Here is a 17,123-nt window from a genome sequence, read left to right as displayed (position 1 = left end):
TACTCTTGCTATTTGAAAGAGAAGGTACCGGTACGTATTTTCTACATACAGTTTCTCCTAAAATATCTTGCATTAAAACATAATTCCTTCTCCTTCTTCTTCTCATGTGAACAATATAATAGCATGGGAACCCAATTCAGTTTCAGCACAGGTTTTATATTAAAGCACTCTGTGTTAATACGATGAAAGAGTAATGGAACGGAGAAAAATTCTCTCCGGCGCCGGGATTTGAACATGGGTTTTCAGCTCTACGTGCTGATGCTTTAACCACTAAGCCACACAGGATACCCACCCTGGCATTGGACAGAATCGTCTCAGATTAAGTTCCAACTCTTGGGTTCCCTCATTACTCTTTCATCGTATGATTATGCAGAATATCTGCATGGAAATATCATATGTACTTCGGTACATTAAAATAATATATATACTCTGTGTTAAGTTCAGCCAAATATCTTGAAATAATCTTCCTTTATCTTCAGGGTAAAGAGTTCTGAAATCTCATGACGCCATGAACTTAACTTCTGGATTGGCTCTTTAATACGAACAAACTATAGTCAAATAAAGTCATACACAGATGATTGAATGGACAATATGCCAAAAATTAATTTTTTTTATAGTTGGGGTTCTTGAAATGTGTATTTCGATGACAATATTACTTATACAATTTGTAAGTTGAAAATATTTATTTTCCACAGGGAATGCGTTACCTGTTATTATTATTGTGATTCCTGAATGTTTCTTTCCTTAAGTTCGTCCAGTCATTGTAGAAAATCAGTATTGCACAATATATTTATACTACCTACAATATAAAATAATTTATTCAGCTTAATATTTACCTTAATATGAGGAATATTGAGTTAAAATATATTTTAGTAGAATATACGAGGATTGGGACTTAAGTCATGGCAACTATTTTTTTTTTGTGAGAATTCGAGTGTGGGTGGAAAATGTGAAATATACAGATGAAATGACAAGGAATGGTCGAAATGTACGGACCTTTAACAACACATCAACATGTTGCTCCTCATGTTTATTACGGTCATTACTATAACATTACAGGTTCCTGTGCCAGAATCATTACAGCACACATACCTGTTCTAAAGGCCCTCAAAGTAGCTACCCACCTTGCGACTGTCCAGTATGGAAGGGCATTATTCCCGACAGCTTCTACTAACTCTCTGTGGTATTCTCTGACGTTCCTCCCACAGAGAACAGCTATTTTGATATATGAGCGTTGTTCAACACGGGTTACATCCATCCTGCACAGCGCTACACTGACAACTGATTTAACATTTATATTATTTTAATGTACCGAAGTACATATGATATTTCCATGCAGATATTCTGCGTCATCATACGATGAAAGAGTAATGGAATGGAGAAAAATTCTCTCTGGCGCCGGGATTTGAAACCGGGTTTTCAGCTCTACGTGATCATGCTTTATCCACTAAGCCACACTCATAACGAGTGCACCTCAGCACATGTGTGGACTTCAGTCCTACGATCATAGACATCTATGATGTAGTGCAGAGGGCGGCCACTAGAGGGAACCCAAGAGTTTGAACTTAAACTGAGACGATTCTGTCCGATGCCAGGGTGGGTATCTGGTGTGGCTTAGTGGATAAAGCATCAGCACGTAGAGCTGAAAACCCGGGTTCAAATCCCGGCGCCGAAGAGAATTTTTCTCCGTTCCATTACTCTTTCATCGTATGATTTAAAATTACTCTCTGTCCTATTACAGACAAGCACAGAGCCATCTTGTGTTGTGGACCCACACTATGACTGCACGGCTTCTATGCAACATATGACATTTTGTGATGCCAATTCTTACCTTTGAAAAAAAAAGTTGCCATCCCCAACCATCGTATTCTGTCATTAGAAGAAAGTTTATATTCGATCATTACCTTCAAATTTAATAATTTTAAAATTACTTGTGATTCATAGGGTGTAACACCAGTAGCAGGAGCAACAGACCTAGATGAAGGCTCAGGTGACTTGGATGACTTGCTAGATCTCGAACCATCTGGTGCTACTGACATTGAGCCGTTTAGTGCCACATCAGCCTCTGATGACGTGAGCATGGTGTCAGGAGCCTCCACAATTGACCTAGAAGAGTCCACAGAGCCGTCACTTGCAACTCTTTCAGTTTCTGAATCATCTGACTCCACTTCAGAAGCAACACCAACGCTGTCATCACTTAGCAGTGGCAGTTCATCTGTAGGCACTGAATCGAGTATCAGTTCTTCAGAATCCTTTTCTAGTAGTCTTTCATCAAGTGGAGACGTGTCATCTTTATCCACTGGCTCTAGTTTTGGTACCGGAAGTGTTTCTGATGATATTATGCTCAGTGATTCTACGGGTATATCACCAGAAGACGAGAGTACCATTTTTACTGCTTCTAGTAGCTCTGACGCAATGAGTTCTGACAGCCTCAGCACGGACAGCTCTACAGAATCTAGTCTCTCATCTATTAGTGACGGAAGCAGTAGTTCTGCGTCTAGCTTGAGTCTAGATGCATCCACTGCCACTTCATTAGATGGTTCTAGTTCTTCAGATGGGGGAAGTACACAAAATGAGGTATCCAGCAATTCCGACTCTTCTCTTGGAACAAGCCCGTCTGACGCATCGAGCTCTAGCAACTCAGATTTAACTACAGACCCAACAGAATCTACCTCTGAAATATCGTCAAGTTCCGTCTCTAGCATAAGTACATCTTCGGACATCACTGAAGACACTGGATCAGGTGATGAAGGCTCTGGAACAACTACAGACATGGATACGGATATGACAAGTTTGTTCACTGGTTCAGGTTTTGGAAGCACTGAATTTACTAAAATTTTAGGAAATGTTGGTGGAGAGGTCGAACTCGATGAAGAAGATGAAGGTTCAGGAGATATTTCAACTATTTCTGGCACTTCTGAAACGACTGAAATGGGACCTACAGCAACCACACCACTGAGTTCCGTCCTGACTTCAGAATCAAGTGAAGAAACAACAGAAAGTTCAGAAAGTACGTCAGAAAGCACGTCAGAAAGCTCCATTTCAACAACAGAAAGTTCCATATTGACAACAGAAAGTTCCATATTGACAACAGAAAGTTCAGTATCTACAACAGAAAGCTCTGCATCTACAACAGAAAGCTCTGAATCTACAACAGAAAGCTCTGCATCTACACCAGAAAGTTCTGTGTTAACAACTGAGAGTTCTATATCTACAGCTGAATCAAGTGAGATCACAACAGTAGAGACTTCTGAAGGAACAGCAAGTACTGTACCATCATTATCAACATCAGAGGAGGAGGCAGTAAGCAGTACAGAATATACGTCATCAGAAGAAGTGAGCACTACAGAGGTCTCTCCAACTGCCGGTAGCACAGAAGTAACTAGCACTGAGGAATACACATCTTCAGAAGAAGTGGAAGAAACCACAGCTGAATCTGAAGGTAAATTTTTGGTGACTTTACTAACATTATTTGAATACTTGTACAGTAAGTAATCAAATGAATTCACTCAGAAGAATAGTAAGTTGGCTAGAGACGAACTGGAATTGGATACTAAGCCGAGGTCAATGATGTATTCTGTATCTGGGTTGTTAAATCCAGAATATTTTTCTTAAAAGTTTGTGACTTCATAGCTGCAATTAAATGGCTTTTGAAGTAGTAGTAGTACGTTATTGTTCATTTAAAAATTAAACATTCTGATATGGCAAATTGTAGCTTCTATTTTATGCACACTAGGCCTACAAATTAATTTAATATGAAGTACAGTACCTACCGTTGTTTTAGATGTTATAATAGTTACGTGGTAGTTGTGATATTAACACTCTATTTAAGAATCATTTCAAATTACAGAGACTATTGAGAGTTGAGATATGTAGCTGAAAAAGATTTTATTGTTATATTGTGAAATCATTTGAATCACTAAATATGAAAAGCGAATAAGTCACCTTCAGTTAATTTTGAGAAAAACACAAATACGAGTAACTTCTGCACACAACGAAATATAAACAAATTGCATCCAAATTATTTCTATGAACCAATCATGACTACAAAAGATATTTATGTAAAAAAAAAGTGTATTTCTCAATTTATCCTACTCTATAGAAGCAATTTTTGTGTGTGTATTTGTTCCCCTTTCATGTCTAACGAAAAGTACGGTATATTGTAAAAAATATTAAACAAAGCGTATTGTTATCTCTATTATTGAAATCAAAAACTTTATTGTATGCCAATTTACGGACAAAGAAACATTGAAAGCTGTCGGTTATTACATAAACCAAACAGTTTTTGTGTGGGGACTTATTCCCCTTTCATATCTAACGAAATATATTCTAAAAATATTAAACAAAATGTATCGTTATCTCTATTATTGAAATCAAAAGTTTATTGTATGCCAATTTATGAACAATAGTAGAGCACATAGAAACATTGAAAGCTGTTGGTTATTACATAAACACCTGACTAGTCATTTTTATTCGATTTTGCTTGTAGCAATCACGACTTACAACACATTTCTTGCCTTTTACAGGACTTGAAGAAGCACTAGTTTCATTTGACGCCATTTTACTCATGCTACATATTTTTCCTCTAGATGACAGGAACAACAAACTTGAATTTCTTATGAGAAGGGAACAAGTCGTGGGCTAAGCTCCTTTTCAAAGTAAACATGAAAGCTAAAGTGTTGAAATCTAGTCTAAGGAAATGCGAGACCTGTTCCCTTTTCATGCAGAATGAAAGAGCATACCGGTACCTAAATTATTATGACTACAGTCTTAACTCATTTTTGCCAAACTGGGACTTATTCCCTTTTCATATTTAATGATTCAGTTACATTGAAGTGAGTATTTATTTATTTTATATATTTGATCTAATTCTGCAATTAACAGAAGAGACTACTCCGAGTCCCATTGAAGTCGCAATCACCAAGGAACAGAAAGTGAAGAAGTGCAAGAGGAGGAAGAAGAAGCCTAAGCCAGAACCTGTGAAGTGTCATGATACCAAGTTCGGCTGTTGTCCTGATGGTGTTGCTGTAGCACAAGGTCCTTTCAGTAAAGGTAAGCGTGCATTCGAATAATTATTATTTCAGTTAACTTATGTTAAATGAGAATTAAATAAAGGAAAAAATATATTCCATATCTTGTGATATTTTATGCTTTCACTGCAATTGAGTTGTGAGGAAAGAAATTTGGGTTTGCCAAACTATGTTGATACTTAATATCTTTTTTGCTCGACAATACTATATACTCATTAGGCCTACATGTGACGTAACTGTATCTCAATGATATACGTTAAAGTACCGGTACTGCTATTCATTATGTTCTTGCAACTATCAGTTTTCAACTAAGCATATGCAATATTGATTAATATTGTATGTCAACATCCCGCAAGCCTTGAGAGCACCAATTCAAAATGGCTGGTGCGAGTTTTGAAAGTAACATTGATCGAATCATTCAAACATTAATTCAACTTCAAACATTCCACTGGGAGCCATTTCCCAGATAAATTTCACAAATTGCACAATCAACAACATGTAGGGCTTATTTAAAGTAAAATAAGTTCGTTCATATTAATTTTAATATTCTAATAAATTTAGTTCATTTCCTGTGTTTTAATGTGTGTTACTCTGACGTTAAAATCTCCACTATGCTTCGGTTGACTTTCTTTTTGGGATATTGAGAATACGGATGCACAAGGTTTCTAAAAAAATCCATTAAGAAGTGATCGCAGGTAGTTAACGGTGTTTTGCCCTCGAAACATACAGTACATCGCCAAACTATTAATTAGAGTACAGTACCTAATGCCAGAGCAAGCTCAGTGCTGAGTGTACCAGTACATCTGATAAGAGGTAATACTTGGTACTATATACCAGTACCGATATGTTAGATTTATTGAGTAGGTCCTACACCTTAACTCGAATATAAATAAGTAAAATTTCTTAATTCTCCTTGATGTTCACTTTATAACACTTGTTGTTAAAATATAAAACTTTGAAATATAAAAACTTTAAAAATGTTAAAATGTATTTAAGAAAGGAACATTATCATTTTAAATGCCGGTACACCCTGGAGTAATACTTTTTAGTTTTAAGTTTTAAAGTTTTATATATTATAACTTCTTACTGTATTTATTTACTGTAAATTTTCCGATTTAAGATAAAAATGTGCCAGTAGACTACATATATTAGATAACTGAGTAATATTGGACTTTATATAATATAAAAATTATGATATGGAGTCGATATATACAGTAGGTCGATGCCGGTCATTGAAAAATAAAATTTATAAGTTAAGTGTACAGGTACCTATAATTTTCACTCCATCTTGGAAACTTTTTTTAATCAGTCAACCCATGAACTATTTTACATTGTGGCCTTACGAAGTTACAATATAGAGCCTATATAAAGGAGATATTTGGGAATGCCACTGTAAAGAAATTTTAATTTTCTAGGCTGTCTATTACCCGCAACTTGTGAAGAAACTGAGTTCGGTTGTTGTCCTGATGGTGTATCACCAGCAGAAGGCCGGAATAACGAAGGTTGTCCTCCATCACATTGTGAAGAGACATTGTTTGGATGTTGTCCGGATGGAGTGGGCATTGCAGAGGGAAATGACAATGAGGGCTGCCAAGTGCTGCCTGTGCCCTGCAAAGATACACAGTTAGTACAATCCTAGATCATATATGTAACAGTTTGCTCATCCCTATGTTAAAATTGGCAACACTTTGAAGCGAACAACCACCAGGATCGCCACCCGTCCGGTGTAAACGAACACGAGATGGCAGTACAGTCGCTAATGCAATTCAAATGAGAGTTACGACATGACTCCTTATGTAACAACTAGATGGCAGCATAATAAACCTGATAAAAGTTGTTACCATCAAAGACTATAAGGCCGAGCAATCTGGGTATATATGATCTAGGGTACAATATAGGCTAATAGATACCACGGTATGTTATTACCTCTCGATAGTTGCTTGAATTTCGTATCTGATGTGTGTATGGGCTATTCCATCTCAAATCGACCGAAATATAGAGAAAATTGACCTTGCAATTTTTAAATACAATGAAACTTTTTCTGTCCGTTGACAACTGTGATACAATGCTTTGTGCAAAGTTTGAGGCATCAGAACTTCATAGTGTTTAAATTAAAAATATTTAAATTTATCGTACTTTCATAAAATTAGCAACTTTAAACTGTTGTGGCTCCGAAACCCTTTCACCCAATGATCAAAATCATGGTTTATTTTGTTGCTGAGAAATTAAAGTTTATATTGACATGTAAACAGTTTTTCTTACTTTTTATGGAAATGGAGAAATTTAGATTTTTCTTCATTAAGATGCCTTTGCCCACGAAAAAATATTTAAAAAATATATAGTTAGATTTCGCATTGAAAGTGCAAATAAACACATATTTTTTACTGGTGCACTGTTGATAAGGAAGTATTGAAAATATCAAATAAAGAAAATAAATAGTATGCACGTGAACTAACCAGCTGACTGTGAGGTGGGAACTAGCCGAGGCAAGCAAGGCCAGGGGACATAAACACGTGATGTTTCGTCTAGTAGCGCATAGCTGGGCTAGTTTTATCACAAGTTTTCATAAACACAGGAGTAAAATGACGCCCGACGCTCGCTTATCTTCAGCTCTCGGCCAGTGCGTGCGGTAATGTGCCATTCAAGTCTAGGCATGTGAAAATAATTTATTTAATACCCTCGAAACTTATTGCCGAGCCACTAAGCAAACAATACCGAATCCCTCTTAATAAGGTTTTTTCTCAATTTTTTTACATTTTTACAAATGGGCAAAAAGCCTAAAAGTAAGTAAAATCAGATTATCTGTCTCCCTGTATACAATAAAAATAAGTATTACTTCTTATCATAACCTACCAAATGTTAGCTTCAAAATGAGCTCCTGTTCAATGTTCTGCAGTAAATGGTTCCAGAGTTCTGAGTGCTGAAAGAGGCTTGTTTTTATAAAATACGCTAAATTTGTCGCTCAATAGTACGAAAACCGTTTGACTTTCGATAGCATATTTTTGAAAATGCACTCTCTTCAGCACCTTGTATAAATAGGGAAAAAATTAGAGTATTAAAAAAATGCGAGGTTTTTTACTGATCGATTTCATATGGAATAGCCCGTATGTATTCAATGCCTACCTACTTCACTTACACGATTCAGGAAATATTACAGCTAGTATCTAAACATAAATAACGATCATCTTTCGTTCTTTATATATGTCTAGCAGTATTTATTTTCATTGTTGACAGGTTTGGATGCTGTCCAGATGGTGTTACAGCAGCAACTGGAGCTAACAACACTGGTTGCTTTGAGTGCGAAGGATCTGGTGAATGTGACACATGCACAGTTTCGAAATATGGTTGTTGTGAAGATGGCATCAGGGCTGCTTCTGGACCCAATTTTGCTGGCTGTGAAGTTATTGGAGGTTAGAATTAATTTACTAACTTGCATATGAAATGTTACGTATTGTAAATGTAAGAATGACAGTTATTTCATCATTTATATTCTGGTAAAACATTTCAGCTTATTATGTTTATTTTTATATCATCTTCCATAACGGAAAGTATTTATTATTTAATCAGTTGATTACAGTCTGAAGTATTTTATGGGTGCTGGTCAGTGGCGTATACTGGTTAAAGGGTTTGGGCTACCGCTGACCCTATTATTACACAAAATATATCTAACAATTACTTTAATTTTAATTACTATGGTAAAACTAATAATACAAAATTATTACATTATGTTATATTATAAACTTTTTCTTTTGTAATTTCCTTGGGCTACCGCTGGTAGCCCTGGTAGCCCGCAAAATACGCCCCTGGTGCTGGTAATAATATTTTTCAAGTTATAATTTACTCAGCCACACTGATGAATAGAAATATTAAATTTGTTTCTTATACAGAGCGTTTGAGCCAAGATGTCCACTCACTACCGGTGGCCATGCGGCCTCCGCATACTATATGGGTTGCCCTCCCCTGCCAAACAACCATAATTTTCTGCAAAATTAAACTCATAATACTGAAATAAAGGGCTTACATTATTATAGTAATTGCTGGAAATGGTGACCTTCAGCACTCAAGCATGCTTGATATCGCTTCAGTACATCCCCAGACACTTTCTGTAGTTCATTTTCACTTATGTGATGCACTACATGGGTTTTGTATGGTTTTAACTTCAGCAATTTAGTGGCGTGTTGAACTGAGGTTTTTGACACCCCTACTTTCTGGGATGGCGGCCGGGTAGCTCAGTTGGTAGAGCAGCTGGCTACGGACTGGAAGGTCCGGGGTTCGATCCCAGGTGGTGACAGGATTTTTTCTCATTGCCAAACTTTCAGAACGGCCCCGAGGTTTACTCAGCCTTGTATAAAATTGAGTACCGGGTCTTTCCCGGGGGTAAAAGGCGGTCAGAGCGTGGTGCCGACCACACCACCTCATTCTAGTGCCGAGGTCATGGAAAGCATGGGGCTCTACCTCCATGCCCCCCAAATGCCTTCATGGCATGTTACGGGGATACCTTTACCTTTTACTTTCTGGGATAATCTGCGCAAAGATTTCTGAGGACTTCGTTCTAATCGAAAACCTTCTTCTTCTTCTTCTTCTTCTTCTTCTTCTTCTTCTTCTTCTTTTCTTCTTCTTCTTTTCTTCTTCTCCTTCTTCTTCTTCTCCTTCTTCTTCTCTCCTTCTTCTTCTTTTCTTTTTCTTCTTCTTCTTTTCTTTTTCTTATTTTCTTTTTCTCTTCTTCTCCTTCTTCTCCTTCTTCTTCTTCTTCTTCTTCTCCTTCTTCTCTCCTTTTTCTTCTTTTCTTTTTCTTCTTCTTCTTTTCTTTTTCTTATTTTCTTTTTCTTCTTCTCTTCTTCTTCTCTTCTTCTTCTTCTTCTTCTTCTTCTTCTTCTTCTTCTTCTTCTTCAGGCTCTACAACTCTCAGATGAAAGTTTTGGCCTTCTCAACAACTTTCTTCCATTCCTTATGGCTTCCAACTATCTTTGTCCAGTTTTCCACTTTCATCAATTTCAAACCATTCAGGACATCATCCTCCCATCTATTGTTTGGCCTACCCTGCTTTCTGTTAACTATTGGTTTCCATTTGTATATTTGTTTGACCAGTCTGTTATTCTCCATTCTATTTATATGACCAAACCATCCTAATCTTAGCGATTTTATATGATTTATTATGTTCATATTCTTTATCAACTCAAATCGAAAACCTATTTCATCTAATGCTTCCTCAGTTAAGACCCGTTTATTTACTCGGTGCTTCGGTGTTTCTTATTTTGAACAGACCCTGTCTCGTTAAATTTCTTGGCGAGTCTGTGTATTGTTTTCTTATTTGGCACAGGACAATCGGGGAAATGACGTCTGAATTTACGACAACACGTTCTCCACGTATATTTCGCGAAAGTCTTGCACATAAAAATGCGTTGTTCTATACTGTACATCACAACAGAAACGCACATAACAGAGATGCAGTGTGGATATTGACTCAAGAGCCATAGAAATCTGCCGTGACTAACGAGAACATAATGCTGGGACTCACATCGTTCCCAACCAGTTTTCAGGGGGACATCTTGACTTGAATGCTCTGTAGTAGGTCTACCATGTATGAGTTCGTTTTCTTCATGTACTGTACTGCAGCTTCGTACATTGAAAGTTTTGGCCTTCTCAATAATTTTTCTCCATTCTTTTCTGTCTTGAGTGCATTTTATCAAATTTTTATTTCAGTTGTTCTAAAATCTTTAATAAATCATCCCCCAAATCTTCCCACTCTTTGTTCTTATTCCATTTGGTTTAATTATTTATATAGGTATTATTTTCTTCAACTAGCCTAACATTTCATTTTTCAGTACATTACATGCATATTTAAATAAATCTTACCGTAACATTATTGTTAAAATAATAATAAGTAAAATGTATATAAATTGTTAATTTCCCCTGTTTTAAGAACATAGTGATGTTTTGTTATCGACCTTTACAGAACCTGTGGAACCAGAACAAGAAGTGGATTGCCCTAACTCAACTCATGGTTGCTGTCCAGATGGTATACGAGTTGCTACTGGACCTAATTTTGAAGGCTGTGGTGTCATCAATATTGAAAATTGTACAGTCTCTTATTTCGGATGTTGTCCTGATGGAGTTTCTCCAGGTATCGTTGCTGAAACACTTCAATATTGAAGGAACTGTAAATCATTGTCCATAATTCTACTGACTGAAGATATTTATTTATATATAGTACCGGTATTTTTACCTTCAGTTTATTATGAATTATATTTTAGTTCAGTTGTTATCTTTGTCTCAAATTATGGAAATGAATGAATGAAAAATAAATTCTTTATTTCTGTCTCAAACAAGAAAGATAGGCACCTACTGCATCATAAGTTCAAGTTTGACTCTAAGGCTACTAGTTTTTCTATAATTCACCAGTATATAGCTTTTGTCAGTTCTCTGGATTTAAAATAATTACTGATGATCAGGGAAAGGATTTATATGTAAATACATATTTACTTATAAAGCTAATATAATTTATATTTTGCATTATCTTTATGTTTCACAATGTGTAGGGTTGAAAAATCCTACTTTTATTTTCCATATTTTTCCATATTTTAGAGTTTAGTACATATTTTCGTTAATTTCCATATATTTTCCATATTTCATATAAAACAGTCCATATTATATTAGGTTTAACAATAAAACAAAACAAAATTCCATTAACTTTTAAAAATACATTTCAACAATAGAGATTTAAACACATGTTCAGTAATCCCTTTAACATCAGAGTTATTTGAAAATTAGCAGTCCTATCAACAATGGGAAAGTAAGTTACAAAACTGTATTAATTTAATTTAAAATTTTTAACAGACTTCAGTTGTGCAGCTCAACAGTTAAATGCCAGTCAGAGTACACATAGGTTCAGTTTTGTAAATCATACTATAAAGACGGTAAATATGCCAAAAGTACGTCATTCAGTCAATTTAAAATCAAAACTAACAAGTTACATTTCAGAATTTAAAGAAGATGGTTTATCAACTGACAATAAAATATTATTTTGTAATTTGTGTCAGTGTGCAGTATCATCTACACAAAAGTTCCTGGTGCAACAACACATTACAACTAGTAAACATCAGGCCAACAAACAACTAAATTCCAAGCAGAGACAATTGTTTTTAACACAACCAACAACATCGAATGTAAGATCTGAGTTTAACATCGACCTGTGCCGTTCTCTCATCTCTGCTGATATTCCTCTCTACAAACTAAAGAATAAGGTCTTCAGGGAATTCCTTGAAAAATATACTCAACATACAATCCCGGATGAGTCAACACTTAGGAAGACGTATGCTCCATCCATCTACGATGAGACAATACAGAAGATAAGAGATGAAATTAAAGATAGTTCAATTTGGGTTTCCATTGATGAGACTCCCGACAAAGAAGGTAGACTTGTTGGTAATGTAGTTATCGGTTTGTTAAGTGAACAATATTCTGAACGAATTCTTTTACATTGTGATGTTCTAGAAAAGTGCAATAACAAAACTATAGTTAAACTGTTCAACGAAGCTATGGGTATCCTGTGGCCAAAGGGTATTATGTACGATAATGTGTTATTCTTTATTAGCGATGCTGCCCCTTATATGGTCAAAGCTGGACAAGCATTATCTGTTGTATATCCTAAATTGACTCATTTTACTTGTGTGGCGCATGCATTTCATCGTGTGGCAGAAGTGGTCAGAGACAATTTCCCTAAAGTAGATTTGTTGATTTCATCAGTGAAAAAAGTATTTCTCAAAGCTCCCAGTAGAGTTAACGTGTTGAAAGAAATGTACCCTGAAATTCCATTGCCACCAAAGCCAATTTTAACTAGATGGGGTACATGGCTAGAAGCAGTTGAATATTATGCCGAACATATAGACTCTATTAACAATGTTCTCCTTGCATTGGACTCTGAAGATGCAGTCTCAATTGATACTGCGAAAACAGTTACCTGTGACATAAGTGTGAAGAATGACTTAGCTCACATTCAGCATACATTTTCATGCATCATAAAAACGCTCAAAAGTCTCCAAAATAGGAACCTTTCACTATCTGAAAGTTTTGAAATTATAAATAGTACTGTGGAACAACTGAATCGTGGTAGAGGTAAAGTTGCAGATGCAGTAAGAGCTAAGGTGGACACTGTACTTTCAAAAAACCCTGGATATGAAGAACTACAAAAGGTTGTTGCTGTGATGAGTGGTGAATCAACAGTGAAGATTAACTTGGACTTATCCCCAGCAGACATTGTGAAATTGAATTATGTACCAGTTACTTCTTGTGACGTCGAACGCTCTTTTAGTCAGTATAAATCTATCCTCAGAGACAATAGAAGAAGATTCACTTTTCAGCACTTGAAAGAAATGTTTGTAACCTATTGTTATGGTAACAGACAATAAAAATTGTGTTTTGTTGAAACTACATTTGAAATTATAAATAGTACTGTGGAACAACTGAATTGTTTAGTTTGATTAAAATGTACCAATATTTAACGTACATAGTCATTTTTTTTATAATTTTAAGTCCATATTTAATTCCATATTTTGGTAAAAATCCATATTTAATTCCATATTTTGGTAAAAATAACTACATATATATTTACATATTTCATATATTTTTAGTCCATATAAATCCGTTCCCTGCTGATGATAATCGTAATCAGAGTCTTTTGGCAGAAACATGACATTTTCTGTCTAATAACTGTGAATGTTCTGATTTTCATTTGACAACACCAGTGTAAAATTTCATTCAAATATCCACTTCTTTAGATTTTGTTTCTGTTTAATGTACTACATATACTGCCCTTGAATGTTTTTTATTTTATTCATTAGTGAAATAAATGTGATATCTAATATAGCCTACTTAATCCAAATCAACACGTCGTGAACGAAACTAGGAAACTTGCTAACCACTTTAGATGTATCGGTACCAATAATTCTTAAAGAAAGAAATTTTTTGGGATGCTGAATCAGACGTAGGGTATTTATTTCATATCCCAACCATATTTCTAAACTATATTTAGTTTTCAATTTAATTGTTTTCATATTTTTGCTTATTGCCTGTAAAAGTGAACCTAGAGCATTTTTGTTGCATAAGATTACAAATAACTTTCACTTATTAATTTTGTCAAAGGCTTTCTCATAATCAGTGAGAAGTAAGTGAGCCTCTAAATTAAATTTTCTTCTCTTTTCAATTTTCAATTCGTCAACTTGCCTCCCTTAAATAATTCCCATATTTTCAGTTTAAATCTGTTGTATTACACATATTGTAATCTGGAACATTTCTATTACAAAAGATTTCAAATAATTTTGATTGATTAATTTTGTCAAAGGCTTTTTCATAATCAGTGAAAAGTAATACAGTCTCTAAACTATATTCTCTTCTCTATTCAGTTTTCATTTTCCTAACTTGCTCTTCCTTAAATCATTTTCATACTTTCAGTTTAAATGTGTTGTATAATCAGGGGCTTTTTTTTTTTTTTCTGGGAGTATATAACAGAACACGGTACTGGTAGCTTTCTTCTTTCAACTTTTAAAATTAACATTTCTGTCATAGAATGGCAGTAGATACAAACAGCAAGCTATGATCCCATGTAGAAGAAGGTGCCTCTAACAATATAATATATCCCGAACTCTGATGCTATTATATATCTATTTGTAAATTTTGGAAAAAAAAAAAATGCATTACATGTAATCCATATTCTAAAATATAGTAAAAAAAATATTTTCGCATTTTTATAAGTGCAATTTAATAAAAGAAAATGGCCCGTTTAATTTTACTAAATTCCAGATACAAGGCATTGTGCATGTGCAGTAAACAAGAGTGCTCATATAGCTATGTGCTATTTATTGACAGTTGTGCAAAACTTGTTGCCTATGTACAGGTGAATGAATTCTCTTCAAGACTTGGCTATATTTTCTGAAACTGTACATATGTTTAAATAGTGTGTATATAATTTAATACTGTGTCAATGTTATTTACGATTTTTGTGAGATTTTTTTTTTTTATTTCAAGTTCCGTAGGTTTATTTATCTTAAATAACACTGCTTTTCACTATACAGTGAAACCTCTCATTTATGGACATCGAAGGGACGTAACAATCTGTCCGCATCTGGGAGGTGTCCTTTATTGGGAGGCTCCCCAATCTAACAGTAAATTTATAATATCAATTATGTATCTCTTCACGCTTTAAATGAAATGTCTTAGTAGTTTAATTCTAAATAGAATATATTACAGTAAATTCTTTGCAGTTTTGAACTACAGTAGATAAGACCGAAAAAGGAAAATAAAGTACTGTGTCTTGCAATTTTATTCTAGGTCTACAGATGCAGTACTGTAATTTACAGTTGTCAACTTAACCTTTACGTTCAGGTGCCATGTCTCTCGAAACAGAACAACTGATTGAAGTGAAGAGAATAATCCTACTAATCCTATAATGTGTCGTTTCACGATCGTGTAAACCTTGGACCCATCAGACAGGTTAAATTTTATGACTTCGTTTATCCACCCGCTTTCAGCTAACAAGGGGTAGCCAGCTGGGCTAGTGGTAGCCTACGAGACCCTTATTGTCTTCTTTCATGTTAAGGAATTTCTGTACAGTTCTCAAAACTAAATTTTCCATTTTTTGTAACACATTAGTTCCTGAAATCCAAGTTCTGTCCGCAGTCAGGAGGTAAAGCAAGCTTTAGGACTGTGAAACAGCTGTCCGTGTCCGTGTCTGAGAGTGTCCGTAAACGAGAGTTAAATTTATCATTATTTCTATATTATTTCAGTTGGGATATAAAAATCTCTCCGTATATGAGGAGTGTCCATATCTTGGAGATGTCCGTAAGGAGAGGTTTCACTGTATTCTAATTTGACATCATCACTGCATATCACACAAGGACACGCATCACGTTTTGTAGTTTTGTAGTCCATAGTTTGCATTGCACTGCACTAGCTCTGGGACCACGGTACGAAGGGTGTCGCATGCCATGTGAGGATGAGCAGTTTGGTTGCTGTAATGACCGCATCACTCCAGCTCATGGACCCAATCAAGCAGGCTGCTGTTTGACTACTCCATATGGATGCTGTCCAGATAACATTCTTCCTGCACAAGGACCCAATTTAGAAGGTAACTCAACTGTAGGTGTAACATACAAAAAATAATTACCTTACAGCATACACCACGGTGTATATTCCGATACACTCCTTACCCGATACTCATTTTAGCGAGTGCTGATGTCCACTGGCCTACATCATGACAGACCAACAGTCACAAATATTTCTTCTATTCTTCCATTGGACATACATTTTCAGGTTCTCCATTAACGTTACTGGACCTCATTTTCTCATTATAAATCATCAATGACGTTCACAGGGAATTGATAGTGGAAATCTCTTTTGTTTCACAGGCTGTGGCTGCCAATACAGTACTTATGGTTGTTGCCCAGATAATGCAACAATTGCCCGTGGACCAAATGCTGAAGGATGTGGATGCCAGTACACCAAACATGGTTGTTGTCCAAACCGTTACACTCCTGCGGCTGGACCTGAATTCCAAGGCTGTCCATGCTATACTTATCAATTCGGATGTTGTCCTGATGGAGTGAACGTTGCCAAAGGGCCCTTTAATCAAGGTGAAAAATATTGTCGGTTCATTGTTTTTATAAATATAGTGTTCCTGATTTGAAACTCAGTGGATCATTCCAAGCCCAATGAAGCACTTAAAAGTAAAATGGTCTCCTCCCTAACTGCTTCATATCGATGATTTGCAAATTTTAAGAAGTACTTTTGTACTTGTCATGCCTGATTACTTGCCATATTTCTAATTTTATTTTGAAGTGAAAATTATCATTTACTAGTACTGGTAATACTAAAAAGAAGTATTCAAACGAACGTACTCTCTCTTTAACAAAAGGCTGACATTTTTAAGATATTATTTAAGAGAAGCGATACTAGAAAGAATTTTACATACACAAAACATACATAGAAAACCCACAACAACAACAACACACATACACAACACATCCAACCACCCAACACAACACAAACAAGCTGCATTCTGAACAATGGTACACAGACTACTCAACATACCAATGAACC

At 35.5% G+C, this 17,123-nt stretch overlaps 1 protein-coding gene across 5 annotated transcripts in view; it reads left to right on the top strand.

The window, feature by feature from the left end:
• Ppn (proteoglycan-like sulfated glycoprotein papilin) overlaps positions 1-17,123 on the top strand; it is a 743,946-nt gene that overhangs the window by 668,045 nt on the left and 58,778 nt on the right. For all 5 annotated transcript variants that reach the window (XM_069817363.1, XM_069817362.1, XM_069817364.1 and 2 more), the window contains exons 17-23: positions 1,945-3,442; positions 4,885-5,052; positions 6,446-6,653; positions 8,265-8,440; positions 10,987-11,154; positions 15,979-16,152; positions 16,433-16,657. In XM_069817363.1, coding sequence (XP_069673464.1) covers positions 1,945-3,442; positions 4,885-5,052; positions 6,446-6,653; positions 8,265-8,440; positions 10,987-11,154; positions 15,979-16,152; positions 16,433-16,657 — 2,617 coding nt within the window. The remainder of the gene's footprint in view (positions 1-1,944; positions 3,443-4,884; positions 5,053-6,445; positions 6,654-8,264; positions 8,441-10,986; positions 11,155-15,978; positions 16,153-16,432; positions 16,658-17,123) is intronic.

Source organism: Periplaneta americana, chromosome 17 (genome assembly GCF_040183065.1).
Source record: "Periplaneta americana isolate PAMFEO1 chromosome 17, P.americana_PAMFEO1_priV1, whole genome shotgun sequence".
In the NCBI taxonomy this organism is placed as follows: Eukaryota; Metazoa; Arthropoda; class Insecta; order Blattodea; family Blattidae; genus Periplaneta; species Periplaneta americana.
The sequence above is the reverse complement of the archived record's forward strand: the minus strand, read 5'-3'. Positions and strand labels throughout refer to the sequence as shown.